This window comes from Dryas octopetala, chromosome 9 (genome assembly GCF_963921425.1).
Source record: "Dryas octopetala chromosome 9, drDryOcto1.1, whole genome shotgun sequence".
Classification (NCBI taxonomy): Eukaryota; Viridiplantae; Streptophyta; class Magnoliopsida; order Rosales; family Rosaceae; genus Dryas; species Dryas octopetala.
Window position 1 is genome coordinate 12,620,236 of NC_141374.1, and position 15,795 is coordinate 12,636,030.

The 15,795-nt window shown below is 34.9% G+C and overlaps 2 protein-coding genes across 2 annotated transcripts; both read right to left on the reverse strand.

Annotated features, from left to right (window-relative positions):
• Positions 1–409: 409 nt before the first annotated feature.
• LOC147274234 (alpha/beta-Hydrolases superfamily protein) lies at positions 410–2,545 on the reverse strand. The gene is made up of 6 exons (XM_086227939.1): positions 2,299–2,545; positions 2,157–2,218; positions 1,906–2,041; positions 1,319–1,391; positions 1,153–1,218; positions 410–852 (listed from the first exon to the last, which is right to left on the reverse strand). The coding sequence occupies exons 1-6, from the start codon at positions 2,463–2,465 to the stop codon at positions 637–639; spliced, it is 720 nt and encodes a 239-aa protein (XP_086084065.1). The 5' UTR covers positions 2,466–2,545; the 3' UTR covers positions 410–636.
• Positions 2,546–7,838: 5,293 nt separating this feature from the next.
• On the reverse strand, positions 7,839–8,688 carry LOC147274235 (subtilisin-like protease SBT2.5). Its single transcript, XM_086228101.1, has 3 exons — positions 8,531–8,688; positions 8,239–8,386; positions 7,839–8,125 (listed from the first exon to the last, which is right to left on the reverse strand). Exons 1-3 carry the CDS (start codon positions 8,605–8,607, stop codon positions 8,063–8,065), a joined length of 288 nt encoding a protein of 95 aa, XP_086084227.1. The 5' UTR covers positions 8,608–8,688; the 3' UTR covers positions 7,839–8,062.
• Between the last annotated feature and the right edge of the window lie 7,107 nt (positions 8,689–15,795).

Below are 15,795 nucleotides of genomic sequence, written 5' to 3' on the forward strand. Positions count from 1 at the left end.
GTATGACTATTAGACAGGGAATTTGGTGAAGTTTGTACAGAGACACCTCTGTCTGAGACTAAAGTAGACAAAGTTCACCAAATTCCCCGTCTAATAGTCATACAGAGACATTTAATCAATGGATAAATATGTGAATAAATGAATCAGAAAGTTAATTTGGAAATTGCAGAAAACTTAATTTGAATTACCCATCTTGTTACAATGGATAAATGAAATCAGAAACATGATCTGGAAATGGCAGGAAAATATGGCTGCTGCATATGAAAGGCATAAAACATAAACGTTGAACTCATCAACTAATTGATTCATTTGTGAGAGAGATAGAACTTCCATTCAAAGTACACATAGAGAACATTCACTCCATAGAAGACGGTGCAGAACCAATGCAAATAACTTTTCAGCCCAAAAGTAGACAGATAAACCAACACTATAACAAGACAGGTACCACATCGGTGTATGAACACACCATGCCCCTGAATAAAGTTGCAGATTATAACTGCACAATGTACAGGGAGCATACAGTTTACATCACAAAATAAAGCAAGAAATTGATGATACAAAAACAGCATGAGAGCAGAAACTAGATAACATAATACAAACCTTGATATTACATGGAAACTTTTCTAATATAAAGTGTCACCTTCCTTCAAGAGACCTCAAAAAAAAGACAGCAATGGCCTGAAGAGCAAGATCTTCAGCTTCATCTTGCGTTAACCCAGTGGTTTGCAGATGCTTTTTTCCAATCTTGAAGGAGTGGTCACCACCATCAATCACATGCAAACCACTAAGGCATTTCATCTTCTTGCGAGTAGTTTCTAGCTTTTCCAATGGACAAAGTCCATCTTTACTACCCTTAATGAAACATAATTGTAGCATAAAAACCAGAAAATTGTAAGAGATAGTAAACATAAGAAAGTGATACGTATATAACTGTAATAAGAACATCATTCAGCGATGATAATATGTAGAAAGAAAATGAAAATCTAAATTTGGCCATTCTATAACAAGTGGTACAAGGGATCTGAATGTTTATAAATCCAAAAAGTTAAATATTTTAAACTGAACTTATACAGTGCAGTAGTTTGCATTTGATGATCTCAGGCACTAAGAAAAAGGAAAAAAATATATATTATTCTAGTGAAAAAGAAATACCTGTACGAACATTGTGGGAGTAGAAAGTTGCAACAGAGTTTCGTCTCGTACTGCTCCATTAGTGGCCTGAAATTTAAGGCACCCAGATCAGACACAATTGGGAAGAAGTAAGAAAGTAACTAATGTGCACAAAATGTGATGTAGGGATAACATCAGAACTGCATACCTTTAGTGGGTATCCTAAGCAAACTATTGCTGAAGCATTAATATCTTCCTTGCAAGCTACCATGCAGCTGACTCTACAGACCAATGAAATTCAAAAATCATCACAAGAAAGCACAATATGATATGTATTAAAGAATACTGAGTACGGCATGAACTCATTACTTCGCTATATTAATGTGCATGCTCCATCAATATCAAGGATCCAGAACAAGTAAGCATGATACCATAGTAATAACAAAAGTATGGGTTTGTATGTACACAATTTCCTCCATAGAGGCAAACAAGTCCCAATCCAAAAATTCATATGTGCATACATCCCTCTATCATTAACTTGGTGGACTACTAAAAAGAAATTCAAAGATATACTAGAGAAACAAAGCACAGCTTCATAACTTGTCAACATTTCTAGAGTTGAATATAAGAAGCATCCACAACACATATGGTTAACACAAATAAAGCCCTGCAACGATCAATATGCATCTTGAAAGGGTTCTCAGGCATTATTGACTTGCATAGATAGTACCTTCTAGTAATAGCATTTAAGGCTACAGCAATTAATCTTGCAGCAGAAAGTGGAATGATTATAACCTTGAACCCATAGATTTCCCAGCCAAAATCAATGGATGACCCGGGTACTTAGCAACAGTCTTTTTGACAACATCGGTGTGAAAATCAACCAACTTTTCAGCCTTTGGAGGGGCCCTTCTTTTCCCACCAGAAATGTCTGCCAAAAAATCCAAGTTCAAGTTTACACAACAGAGATAACCAACTCCATGAATAACCCAGGGCACCATATAAGCCAGTAAACGAAATTTTAGCAAAATACAAATAAAACTCACATGGGTAATCGAAGGTAACAACTTCTACAGCGTGTAGTGCTTTTCCCAACATGCCCTTCCACCTATAAACCCACAAGCTTTAAGCTTACTTGACCATTTATTTTCTGCTATTTTAAAATAAGCAAAGAAAGAGAAGAGGGACCTGATCATCCAGTCAGAAGAAGAGGGAGCACCAGCACCATGAGCAAAGACCACCACAGGGGATAGTTTCTCCAGATTGGATGAAGATGTTGCTGACGTGTCATTTGCATCGTCCTCGTCTTTGCTCTGGTTCTTACGCCTGCGTTTTGAAGGTGGTGACGAAGCCATTCCTAGTCAAACAGAAGCCCTTTGGGATGATTTCTCTCAATTTAATCTTATTGAAACCCTAACATTGAGCGCTGAACTGATTTTCGCGCCAAATGTTGGCAAAGACCAACTGGAGGGACGTGCCCAACGCGGCAACGCCATTTGGCGCCACCTTAGCTCTCGAGTCACACCCCAAGTGGTTGGGCTTCTCAGTCAATAAATTAAGTTGGGCTGAGCTTTGAGCAAAGCCCAATTGGACTAACACTGAATTTATCTTGATTATTATTTGAAGAGATAATTAGGGTATTTGTGGTAATCTGGCCTATAAATTTTTTTCAAGTAATAATATGAATTTAGTCCAAAAAAAAAAAAATTAATATTGTGAAGGAATTAGGGGTAATTTATAAATTTTTTATGGAAGGAGAAAAATTGACCTCAAATTCCATTAGTTGTCCTTTACAAAATTAAATACAAACTTTTATAAAGCATTTTTATTAATCAACCATATGACCTCCTCTCATAAGAGAGACTGGGTGTCCATCAGACCAAATCTTGAAGGGTATAGAGATGAATCAAATTAAATTGAAGGGTTTTTTTCATATTTAGTACCTAAACTTTGATCATTGTCTTAATGTGGTACCTAAACTTTTATTTGTCCCAATTGAGTACTTAAACTTTTATTTTGTGTCTAATAGGTACCAAAATGAATTTCTGTTAAAATTGTCAACAAAAATTAGGGGCAATATAGTCACTTCAAAAAATTTATATTTTAATTATAATTTTTTATTTTTTTTGGTTGTTGTGTTTTTTTTTTATAATAATTTTAAACATATAAAGAAAATAATTAAAATATACTTTGACTATATTGCCCCTAACTTTTGTTGACAATTTTAACAGAAATTCATTTTAGTACCTATTAGACACAAAATAAAAATTTAGGTACTCAATTGGGACAAATAAAAGTTTAAGTACTACGTTAAGACAAGAGTCAAAGTTTAGGTACTAAATATAAAATAAACCCTAAATTGAATTGGTCGGTTTAGAGTCTTTAGACGGATCAAATTCTCTGGTGGACTAACTTGGTCGGTTTAAAGCCGAACTTACTTCAAGCCCAACTTGGTTTAACATCCTATCTTTTCAAGTTCACATTGCCCCCTTAAATTCCTTAATGGCCCAATGTTGCCTAATTAAACTTTTCTTTTCGGTGGGAGGAAACAAAGAGCCCAAATTGGGCATGTGGGCAAATGTGGTGGGTCATTGTCCACTTTGACAGGGATTGGATTCGATTTGTAAGGAGCTTCATCCATGGTCCCTATAATCCGATGAAACCAATGGTTTATACCTCTAGTTTTTTGTCACAAAATAGTGCAACTTTGGTACCTTAATGGTAACTATCATAGCATGCATAAAAGGTTATTTGGCACAAGCTAAATGCACCAGAGAACTGTGGCCTGTCAATCCAAGAAAGAAACCCATCATCCAAATTGAATTATATGCCATTAATTGGATGTGGAGATAGAAAAGCAAAAGTGTATGGGATAGGATAGGAATGTCAAACAGGAATTGAATTTACATCTGCATTGACTCCTAATGAATAAGATCAAAGATAAGGTTGAGATGCCTACTAATTAAGCTGCTTTAAAAATTTATTCTTTGTTTAAAGATAAAGATAAAGCCTAATTGGTGCCTTGCCAAGGTTCTGAAGGGCCAACCCCTTTTTTGTTCATGGATGTAGCCATAATTGGATGCATCCCATGATCACAGAAACTTCAAGTTGCACAAAACTGTTTTGAGTTAGAACATGTGGAACCCTCTGTCAAATCCAATGACTCAAATTGCATGATCTATGCACCCTGTTCATAAAAGGGTTTCAAGTTTTGGGTGGATTGGAGCATTTCTGACCACCAACCACTATTAATAATTAATAAATATGGGGATATTAGAATGGACAAGCTCTTAGGAAGCAGGAGGATCTGGTTTTGCCACTAAAAATCAAGTGCCAAGATATGGAGACCCCACCACATTGACTATTGCTTGATTTTCACCATATGTGAGTCATAAATTCATGCATTGTGGCCTATAGCTCTGAGATCTATAAAAGGGGGTTCTAAGCCAATTATATCTTCAACAAATGATTAAGCCAAAACCGATGAGAGAGCAAGGAGAGCTGAATATCTTAGTTATTACAAGGCATTGGTTGCTCACTCTCCCTCAAGGGCTTCTCTGCTTTAAGGTTCTAAGGGACACATGCACTTGGTGTATATAAGGCTGTGAAGCTCGTGGGGGGGAATGACCAACCTTAATTTGCCTTAATTCTCTAGCAGGGAGGGAGAGAGAGAGAGAGAGAGAGAGAGAGAGAGAGGTGTGTGTGGCTGTGATTAATGTGAAACGAGACCTTCCAAGCCCCCAAGGCATTTTGGTTGCTCACTCTCCCTCAAAGGCTTCTAGCAATGCCAGACATTAGTTAGGAAATGCTTGAAGTCTTTGGAAAGAGTGAACAAAATATGTCTTGATAATTACTATACACCAAGTGACATTTGATATGGTCAAACCAAGCTCAGAGGCCCTTCAATCTGCTTTTATAGCTAGCTAGCTAGCTAGCTCAGGTTAGTGGGAATATATCATATAATATATATAAATATGCACTTAATGAGCAATGTTCTTGACATATGATACTTGTCAAACTGTAAGTCCAAATCCCAAATTCATGCAAGAATCAATATAACTAATAATTCAGATTCAGAGTCTAATAATAAGCATTGATATATATACTTAGTTGCAAATCCAAATCCCAAATTCATGCAAGAATCAATATAACTAATAATTCAGATTCAGAGTCTAATAATAAGCATTGATATATATACTTAGTTGCATATGCATGCACACAAATGTTCTAATTAAGCGTACACCCCTTTTCCATGTTGCAAAGCTTGAGCTCAATCGAATTGCATGATCAAGAATCCAAGATCATAGTACTCGCCCAACTAATTAATTAGGTGCATATGGTCAAGCCTTCTTTTCTTTTTTTTTGGCCAAGCCTTCAACTACTTGAAGCATATATTGAATTGCTGCTGCCATGTGTATGAACTTCATCATTGTTGTGAGAGGGAGGCATTACACTATTGCAGGTATGGCCAGGCTGTTACTTCTATTTCATTTCAAAGATTGTGAGTGATCACCTCTCTCAACCCATTGATGTACTATTTCAATTAATCAATGCATGAAATTAAATATGTAGTTGTATATATCTTCAAGAAGTCTACCCTGGTGCATTTTTTGATCTCTTAACAATAATTGCAGTAATTTTGACTATATATTTTAATTCCAAGAATGCTGTGATAAACTGAATCGGCGGCCACACATATGTACTTCCCGGATTAAACTATTTGTACCATACTTATCATAAAATCAGTCAATGTAATAGAGTAAATTCATCTCTAAAAAAAATTATTTGAAATACATAGAGCACTACTCAAATCGTATTTTATCAACGACACTTAAACGCATGGAAATGCATAACAAAACAAAAACACGAGGGATGTGTCAAACCGTCAAAGCCAAGGATTAAGAGTGGGTTTGCCCTTTGGTTACATCCAGGTAGGGTTGCCCCTTGGTTATATATCCAGGTTTCCCGGCCGCTGCCTAAGTTTGGGTACAAAATGTAACTCTTGGTGAATTTGACTGGTCCTTAATTGCTGTATTACATGTTGAAATCTTTTCATTACAAGTTAAACAACTTTATCAAATTGTATCCGTAATGCAATTCAACTGATCGAGTACATTTTTTGGTGAAAATTCAACTGAGTACATTTGGATGTGAAACAAACAGAATGGATGAATTATATATTGAAGCAATCAATCTAAAATTGGCGGTATATATGAGAAATGAATGAGACCCAATATGTTATTTGGTTAAGGAAAATAAGAAAACTATTTGTATCACATATCTAATAAATGTGGATTGTGGGGTTGATCAGTACAAGTGGATAATTTGGTACAATGAATGTACAAATAGTAAGGGATCATATCTTTCACATAAGTTGTACACTATGAGGCAATTTATCGTACTAATTGTTGTGCATTGAGTGCATTGGGTGGGTGGTGGTGAATGACAACAAGAAGTGTTGCATATTGGCATGTGAATAAGTGACAGTGGTACATGAACTGATGATGCACAATGTCAGTGACTCAGTGAGAGTGGAGAGTGTGTTGGAGTTTATTGAAAAATGGAAGTGGTACAACCATGTCTGCCTGCTCTTTTCATAACCTTAACTAGATAAAGCATGCATATATACATGGCTCGCTGGGTGAGCTAGTACTGTGTACTCAGTTACTCACTGAGTACTGCCCATAAAATTAAAATGTGTCAATTCAGTCGGACCCAGGTCCCCACGTAAATTATAGGAGGAGAAACTGGGAAAGGGATCTGTTTTCTTTCTTCTTCTTTTGGTATTTTCTTCCTTTTTTTTCTTTCTTGTGAGCCCTGCCTTTTCTCCTTGATGAGAGTGTGTCTTTTTTCAACCTTATTGCTTTGTGAATGACTGAATGAATGTGAGTGTGGGTGTGGGGTAAAGCAAACGTATTAATGGGCTTGTTTCATTGGAGTAGAGGACCACACTTTCGAACCAACTCTAGTCTCATAGTTTTTTGGCCCTTCATTAACCCAAACAAATTGCCCATGTGAGCACGAGACTATATACACTCATATATATATCTATCATATATATATATGATAGATATATATCATATATAACATGACATTATCTCATGCTCTCTTACCTAATTACTTAATTATTTATACTTTTATTAACCAAGTTGCTCAATCTTAAAAATGTATTGATTTTCATATATTTAATGTCTTATTTGTCTTTGAAAATATATATATATTTCATATTTTCCCTTAATAAATTCAACTCTCATGTGTATCACAGTATCAGTGGAACCTCAAATATTAGTATTACAGTATAAATTAAATTAATGGAGTACTCACATCTCAAACTAATTTTCTGGATATATTTCCCAATGGATGCACAAAGACAGCTCATATAACTTTAATAACTAAGTGGATGAAGAGCCTGAAACAAATTAAAGCATGCAAGGCCTTTAATATCTATATATGGTTCCAAGTTAATGAATAATAAAAAACATTAACATATACCATTGGTCTTCACACTCTACCAACACTTGATTCAAGTGATCATATATACATTCATACCCTAAGAAAAATGAAAACAAATCCACAGACAAAATGTTTTAAGCAGCTGAACAGATCGAACTCACTGGTTCCAAGATGAATGTGGTATGATATATAGATATATATAATTATATATAGAGAGAGAGAGAGAGAGAGAGAGAGAGAGAGAGAGAGAGATAGAGAGATAGAGAGCCCATATATAACTAGATAGATGGTATTATAATAGCATGAAATTAATGGAGTTCTCATACAAATCTTCCTTGATTTTACCAGCCATTTAACATTTAATCTAACCCATAATCATACCTCAACCTAGCTAGTAGCTACTGCCATGGAAGTCCATATGAACCCATTTCACATTCACACACTCCACTGGAAACACTAATTAATTAATTAAGCCTCTTCTCTGCAGTCTGCAGATAGATTAAGCAAGCTCTTGATTTTTCTCCACCAGCCTCACTTGTTTTGCAGATCTAAGCAAACTGGCCTGATAACACAAATTAAAGAAAAGGGTGAAATGAGTTTTAATCTGAACCCAAAACAGAAAAAGCTGTTTAATTAATAGTAATGCATTATACAAATTTCACAGAAATAATTAACCTGGTCCTCAGTAATCTCTACAGCAAAGCCATCAACAATGACCAGAGACAATGTCTTTTTGTAGGTTCCTGGCTCAAGGGTGCTTGCCAACAGTTCATCATGCTTCCGGCTTAGATACAAATCTAGCTCATTTGTCCCTCTCTTTGCTCTTTATATACATATAATTAATACATAACCATCATTATCAATAAGATAATTAAGCTACTACTATGACTTAGGAAACCCACAGAAAATGGCATAATATAACATTGAATTAGAAGCAAAGAGAAGTAGTAGTACTGAGTCTACTGACCGATCAGCTCGAAGGCGCTCATATTGAGGATCATAATTCATGAAAACAAAGTATGATTCGCTTTCTGTATTTTCCATTGATAATGTGGCTGTCTATCTTCTCTGCCTTTTTCTACCAAGGTTATTGACTCGTATACAATGACCCTCACCTACCCTCTACATCATGGCTATTATTTATACATGAAACCCAAGGCTAGCTAGGCAGCCTAGGCCTACAATATTTTCCATTTAGGAAACCCAAATTAAAGTGTACTTCGAAAACACTAAATATATATTACATAATTCATTTGTGCCAATTTCCAGCTCTTTTCTATTGGTTGAGTCTCGAATTTGGATCCTCTGCTTATGTTGTTTGTGTTGATATCATATCTGTACTTACTCTAAATATTGAAACAATATCGTTTTGAATTCCAACACAACATGAGTAGTATAACAAATATAAGTCCAGAATAAGTATTACATTTAAAGTTCTCTCTTTTTATGCATATTAAAAAATAAAAAATTAAAGTCTTTTTCAACAGCCATTGTGAGAAAATAAGAAAATAATGGGAATACTTCAAATGCTAGATCAAGGAAGTGCCATCATCATTCACACTCGGAAGTTTCTCACAGTGTGTTTGAAAAAAACGTTTTTAAAATGTCAGCCACACGCTTACGGTGTAAAAGTCAACACTCAAATCATGTTCTTTGGCAGAACATTTGCAATATATCTTATTATATATAAAGTCTATGATCAACTATAGACTAGCACGAACGAAGCTATGGTGCCCATTCTTAAGCAAACTGAGATAATATATATTACATTACTAACTTGTTAATTAATTTAAGATAATATATATTATATATATAGATACAGCCGATTCAATAGAATATGTGTGATCTAGATTCTGATGCCGATAAAGAGAGAATCAGAGGACTATTAAACCAACTTAATTATAGTCCTCTAATTAATCTTTTTAGCCAATATAACACTGACTTGGAAGTCAAAGATAGAATTAATACACTACTAATCATTCAGTCAACAATCCTAATGGACAACAAGTACCCCCAAGTGTATGATACAACTTTTTAATACATTAACGCCCCTGTCATGTGTGTATGCACGTGTGCACCATATTTGTATATAAACACATTCATACATATATACTATTTTTTTTTCGTCGAAGAAAAACACTAATTAATTTCTTATGCTCGTTGGATGGGGAGGACGAAATTAACTAGGCTTCATTATGTGAATATAACTGAAAAGGATCAATGATCAGGTTAATTGACTATGTGTACGTAATGTGAATTTGTGAAGGAAATAAGGTTATAGAAAAATTAGAAAATTTTAGGCCTTGAGTCTTTTTTGTTTTTCTAATAGCACCAATATGCCAAATATATAGTGTGCATTATCTACATTATCTAGCTAGCTGGAAGTAATAATCGATAAGATAGAGTAATTTATGTCTGTTTGCCCTTAATGTGAATGCATGGGGATGGTTTTATTTAATTTGATAGATTTATCAAGGGATCGATTTGCAATTTCATATATAGGATTGAATCATATGATTCATATCAGAGATAAGATACCAAGCAGAACATGCAGTACGTTCAACCTTCAATTTCATGTGAGAATATGGTATTTTTTTGTTTTGGTTTTTTGGCCACTTTGAAACTTCCATTAACCAGCCACAAAGGCAGAACAGTACCAATACAAAGCAACAAAACAACTAAACAACAAACAACGAGAAAAAACAACTACCATATATTTTCTCCAATTTCATGTGATATGGTATTAATTATTCTGATAGAAGGGTCAAGTTCAACGTAGCTAGCTAGCTAGGTCAGGTGGACGGGATCTCATTGACCCCATACATAAATTGGCCCAATAAGTTCATTTGGAAGTGTCTGTTAAAGTTATTGTGCAACAAGGTTTTTTGAGAGGATAGTTCAACAAGGTTGAAGCTGAACAGTGAACACTCCTAATTAAGCACAACTAATAGAGGATTTAAATTAGAAATGTGTTTTAAGATAAGACACTGTTGACGTGCACTCCAGTACTCTTACGACAACACATGAGACCTGCAATGCAATTAATGTACTAACTTAATTGGTAGCAGCACTTGGCACTCTGGTTTGGTTCAGGGTAATTTAAAATAGCTTAAGAGAAAGCTGTTATGAAATAAGGCATAAGCCGCATAATTAACCTCACCCTATTTTTTTTTTTTTACTCCTAAAAAATAGCTTATTTTGGCTCATCAGCTACAAAAGTACGTGCAAGTTGAATGTGTACAACCTCCACGTGTCAATGGTAGAGCTTATGAAAGGGTAGGGTACCCTAGATTCCTGAGAGTCATAGAGAGGAAGACACGTACATATCCCAAGTATAAATGAGGGGAGCGTGAAAGTCACTGAGAGACAGAGTGAGAGTGAGAGACAGAGACAGAGTAGTACTAGTCCTGTGTAATCTGCTTGCTGTCAGTCACATGGTATTGGTGGTCCTGATCGATCTCAGTAGACTTTTGGTCCCAGCAAGTGAGGGCCGTGTACTGAGGCTTCAGGCAGTGGTGCATGTTTTAATGCATAAATCATAGAGCCCAGCCCAGCAACCCAGCAACTCATTCTTTCTTCGATCTTATATACTTATAGAGGGCCCTTCCAATAAGGGATCCCTCATTTAGTGTTAAATGAGGGATCACCTTGTGAGGCCCACACGAGTCGTTTTGTGTTAATCTGAACCGTCCATTTTTTACATCTTCATTGATAGATCATCCCTGCAAAAAATCAGCCAAATCGGAAATCGTTTACCCGTTCGATTAAGCGGTCAAAGTTTAGGTGTTTATAGAGGAATTTGTTGTTCGTCCATTTATTTTAAACTTTGACCACTTAAAAGAATGAGTAAACGATTTCCGATTTGGCTGATTTTTTGCAGGGATGATCTATCAATGAAGATGTAAAAAATGGACGGTTCGGATTAACACAAAACGACCCGTGTGAGCCACACAAGGGGATCCCTCATTTAACACTAAATGAGGGATCCCTTATTGGAAGGGCCCTCTATACGTATATATATATATATATATATATATAAATACTCTAAAACTAACTAGGGAGTAAAATAATAAAAAATTATGACTAAATACCAAATCTCAATAATATTTTGATATAGCATGAAAACTATATAATATTTCAATTGAACTACCAAATTTAAATATAATGTTTTAGATTATGTCACAAATATATTGACCCTTTTGATTTGAGCATTTTCTATTTGATATTTTTATCTTTTGGCCCACATATGATAGGTGTTAGTTAAAATTTATAACGTTTTGACAAAATTGTCCTTAAGGCTTTTATATTATCTTAAAAATTTGTTAATATAGTTTTAACTTCACATTTAATTGTGATTGTACGACACTCACAACTTTACATTTAGTTGTGACTGAACGACAGTCACATCTAAGTTGTAAAACAGTCACAGTTAAGTTGTGACTTAATTGAATTTTTTTAGAAAAATTATACTACAATATAGTATAAATAGAGGTCAAAATAATATTTTTACTCAAAATAATACATAATATAGTAGTGTGAATTGTCTCTTTCAATTTACCAAGATAGTCACAGTTAAGTTGTGACTGGATTGATTTTTTTTAATACAATATAATATAAATTAATGTAATATTTGTGATGTAATATTTTTTTTATTTTTTTATTGTAGTGGCATGTGATGTAATATTTGTAAATTCTAATACATTTTACTTTATTATTTTGTTTGACTTTTCAAGTTTTCAACTAGTACATAATCTAAAATGCTATTTAATTTTGATACCTAAACTAAAAAGTTATTGAAATTTAGTAGTTAAAATCAATGGACCTGTAAGATAATACAAAACTAACCACCATGTTGGGCCCACTGCACAATATAATTTCAAAATCCGAACTATTTATTTTTTAGACCCTACTTCAAATATCATTCATGTAAAAAATCTTCAAAATCGAAAGTTATTTAGCCATTTGATTATAACAACAACTATTTATATGCTTTTACCGAAAAACACTAATCGTCTATTTATTTGATCTCAATTAGATGACTAAATGATTTCTGATTTAGTTGATTTTTTGTAATGATAATTTTTGAAGTATAACCTAAATAATTGACGGTTCGGATTATGAGATTAGTTATGTGGTGGTCCCAACCGTCAATTATTTAGGTTATACTTCAAAGATCATCATTACAAAAAATCAATTAAATCGGAAATCATTTAGTCATCTAATTGAGATCAAATAAATAGACGATCAGTGTTTTCGATAAAAGCATATAAATAGTTGTTGTTATAATCAAATGACTAAATGATTTCCGAATTTGAAGATTTTTTACAGGGATGATCTTTGAAATAGAGCCTAAAAAATAGACGGTTCGATTTTGAGATTACATTGTGCGGTGGGCCCAACATGGTGGTTAGCTTTATATTAACTTACTAACTAGTTAGTTTTAGAGCATTCTTTTATATATATATATATATATATATATATATATTATCATCCAACATTCTCACCTTACCAAATTATATATATATTCATGTCTTCTTCATACTCTTAATCCAATTTAGCTAGCTAATTAAAACACATATAATTAGTAAACTAGAATCACGTACTAGATGTTAATTTATATGGTATATATGGTAATGAAAAATTTCATCACCTGAAAAATACTTCACAAAGACTTATTCTAAGCTAGTGACATTAGTGTGATGCAAAATGCTCCGATTCAATAATCGGACTATTGTTGGTGAAATGAGAGAGAATTCCAGCATAATTTAGTATGGGGATGAGCATCATACATGGGACAATTAGAACCCTGCGTACTAATGGACAAAGCCATGGTCTCCATCAAAAATTTTCCCCATTCACCCCTAATAGCATCCCCAATATCCCCCATTGCATTCCATCTTCAAGTCAGCCATGAATTTAAAAATGTTAATAATTATAAACCCCCTAGTTAGAGATAAAATCTCTCATAACCTCCACCCAAAATCTAACTCTCTTATAACCCCCAATCTTACACTTAATATTTTCCTAAACCCCCTAGTCAACTAATACCCAGTCAACTTTGACTCCCCATATTTTAATTTTCCAGTTTTACCCCTTTTGTTTTATTTTCATTTTCAGCCAACTAATACTCTCTCTCTCTCTCTCTCTCTCTCTCTCTCTAGGTCTCTCCTATCTGTTGCCTCTCTCCCCTCTGCGTCTCTCTCTCTCCCCGCTGCTGTCGCCGGCGCGTGCGCCGCCGTCTGGCGACGGTTGCCGGCGAGACCGGTCCCATCACACTCGCCTCTCCTTCCTCTTCCTCCCTATGCCCTCCACGTGCCGTGAAACTAAACGTTGACGCCAGATCGGGTCTAAGCAGATCTGAGCTCTCTCGCCGGCGATCCGTCAATTCCGACGGCGACGAGGTGTCGGACCGGTTGGGTTCTTCTCACCTCTTCCTCTTCTATCTATTCATGGCCTTTTCTTTCCCATAAAATCCACAGAAAACCAAATGCAGCCCGAAGTCCGATCGTCATCTCCGGCGGTGACTTCGCGATTCCGGCGACGTCGCAGCTGCTCTCCACTTCCAGAAGCTTCCTCTCGACGTGGTGAGTGTGATGGTGGTCTCCGATTCTCCAACTGACCACCGTGGACGGCGAATCGACTCCGAGAAGGTCCGAGACTTACCGCCGCCATTGCCGGCGATTCCGACGGCGGATTGAAGTGGTTCCGGTCCCATTCTTCTCCCCTCGACATTCTCTCTCTACTGGTATACAAATTTGTGTTCAATTGCCTCGAATTTCAAAAGCCCTAATTTGAAAACCCCAACCTCCGCTGCTGCCACTCTCGGAATTCGGCGGCTCCGACCACCCATGGTTAAGATTTTGGTATGAAAATGCTCATCTCTCTGAGTTCTTTATGTTTGTTAAATCAATTCTTTGATTTAGATAATGAGATTGAAATTCTTGTGAATCTGATTTATAAGTATATTTGCGAACTGATTTGTAAGTATGTTTGTAAACTATTTGTGAAATGTTGTGAAATCTGATTGTGAAATTGATTCACAAACATTTTTTGAAATGTACAGTTTGCGAAATTGATTTTGTGAATCAATTTGTGAAATTCTTGAAATTAAACAGTTTCAGTTCGTGAAACTGTTTCACGAACTGAAACTGTTTAATCAATAAATTAAGTAAATTTGTATATACTTATAAATCAATTTGTGAAATTCAGTTTCACCCCAAATTCAGTTCTAGCTTAATTATGTTAATCGGATAGAAATGTGAGTTTTTTAATTGATTTATAAGTATATACAAATTTACTTAATTTATTGATTAAACAGTTTCAGTTCGTGAAACAGTTTCAGTTCTTGAAACAGTTTCAGTTCTTGAAACAGTTTCAGTTCTTGAAACAGTTTCAGTTCTTGAAACAGTTTCAGTTCGTGAAACATGAGTTTTAAATGAACTTTGAATGAAATTATGGTTCTGAAATATGATGAATCAAATTTGCAGGTAGAAACAGATCGAGGCAGTGGCGACTGTCGTGTACTCGTCGCGCGTGAGGTGATCGGACGACGTTGTATTGTTGGCTACTCCTCTCATCTCAATGACTTGTTGTATTGTTGGTTTTTTTTTGATAAGGTTGCTGTGTTCTTTTTAGTGAAACGGAATTCAGTAAAGGTGTAACTGTTTTAGTGAAGTGTAATTGTTTTAGTAAAGGTGTAATTGTTTTTTAATTAAGGTGTAATTGCATTTTAGTCGAGGTGTAATTGTTTTATCACTTAATTCAGTTTCAGTAAGTGAATTCATAACTGAATTCTTCAATTTAGTGTAACTGAATTTCTGAAATTCAGTTTCAGTGTAATTGAATTCTTGAAATTCAGTTTCAGTGTAACTGAATTTTTGAAATTCAGTTTCAGTGTAACTGAATTTTTGAAATTCAGTTTTAGCGTAATGAAATTCAATTTCAGTGTTTGATTTTAGTTTTAGTGAAATATTGAGTTTTAGCAAAAACTTCAATTCAAAAAAAAAAAAAAAAAAAAAAAAAACAGTTTCACCAAAATACAGTTACAGTGACGTCAGCATACGTCAGCGCGCGTCAGCATGCGTCAGAAGGGTAATTTAGGATTATAAGTTTTAGGGGGTTTTGAAAGAGTTTATAGATGGGTGGGGGTTTAGACAAATTTTTTTAGTGAGTAGGGTGTTTAAAATTAGGCACTAAATTTAAAATTGCAGAGCAACTGAGATGTATATATAT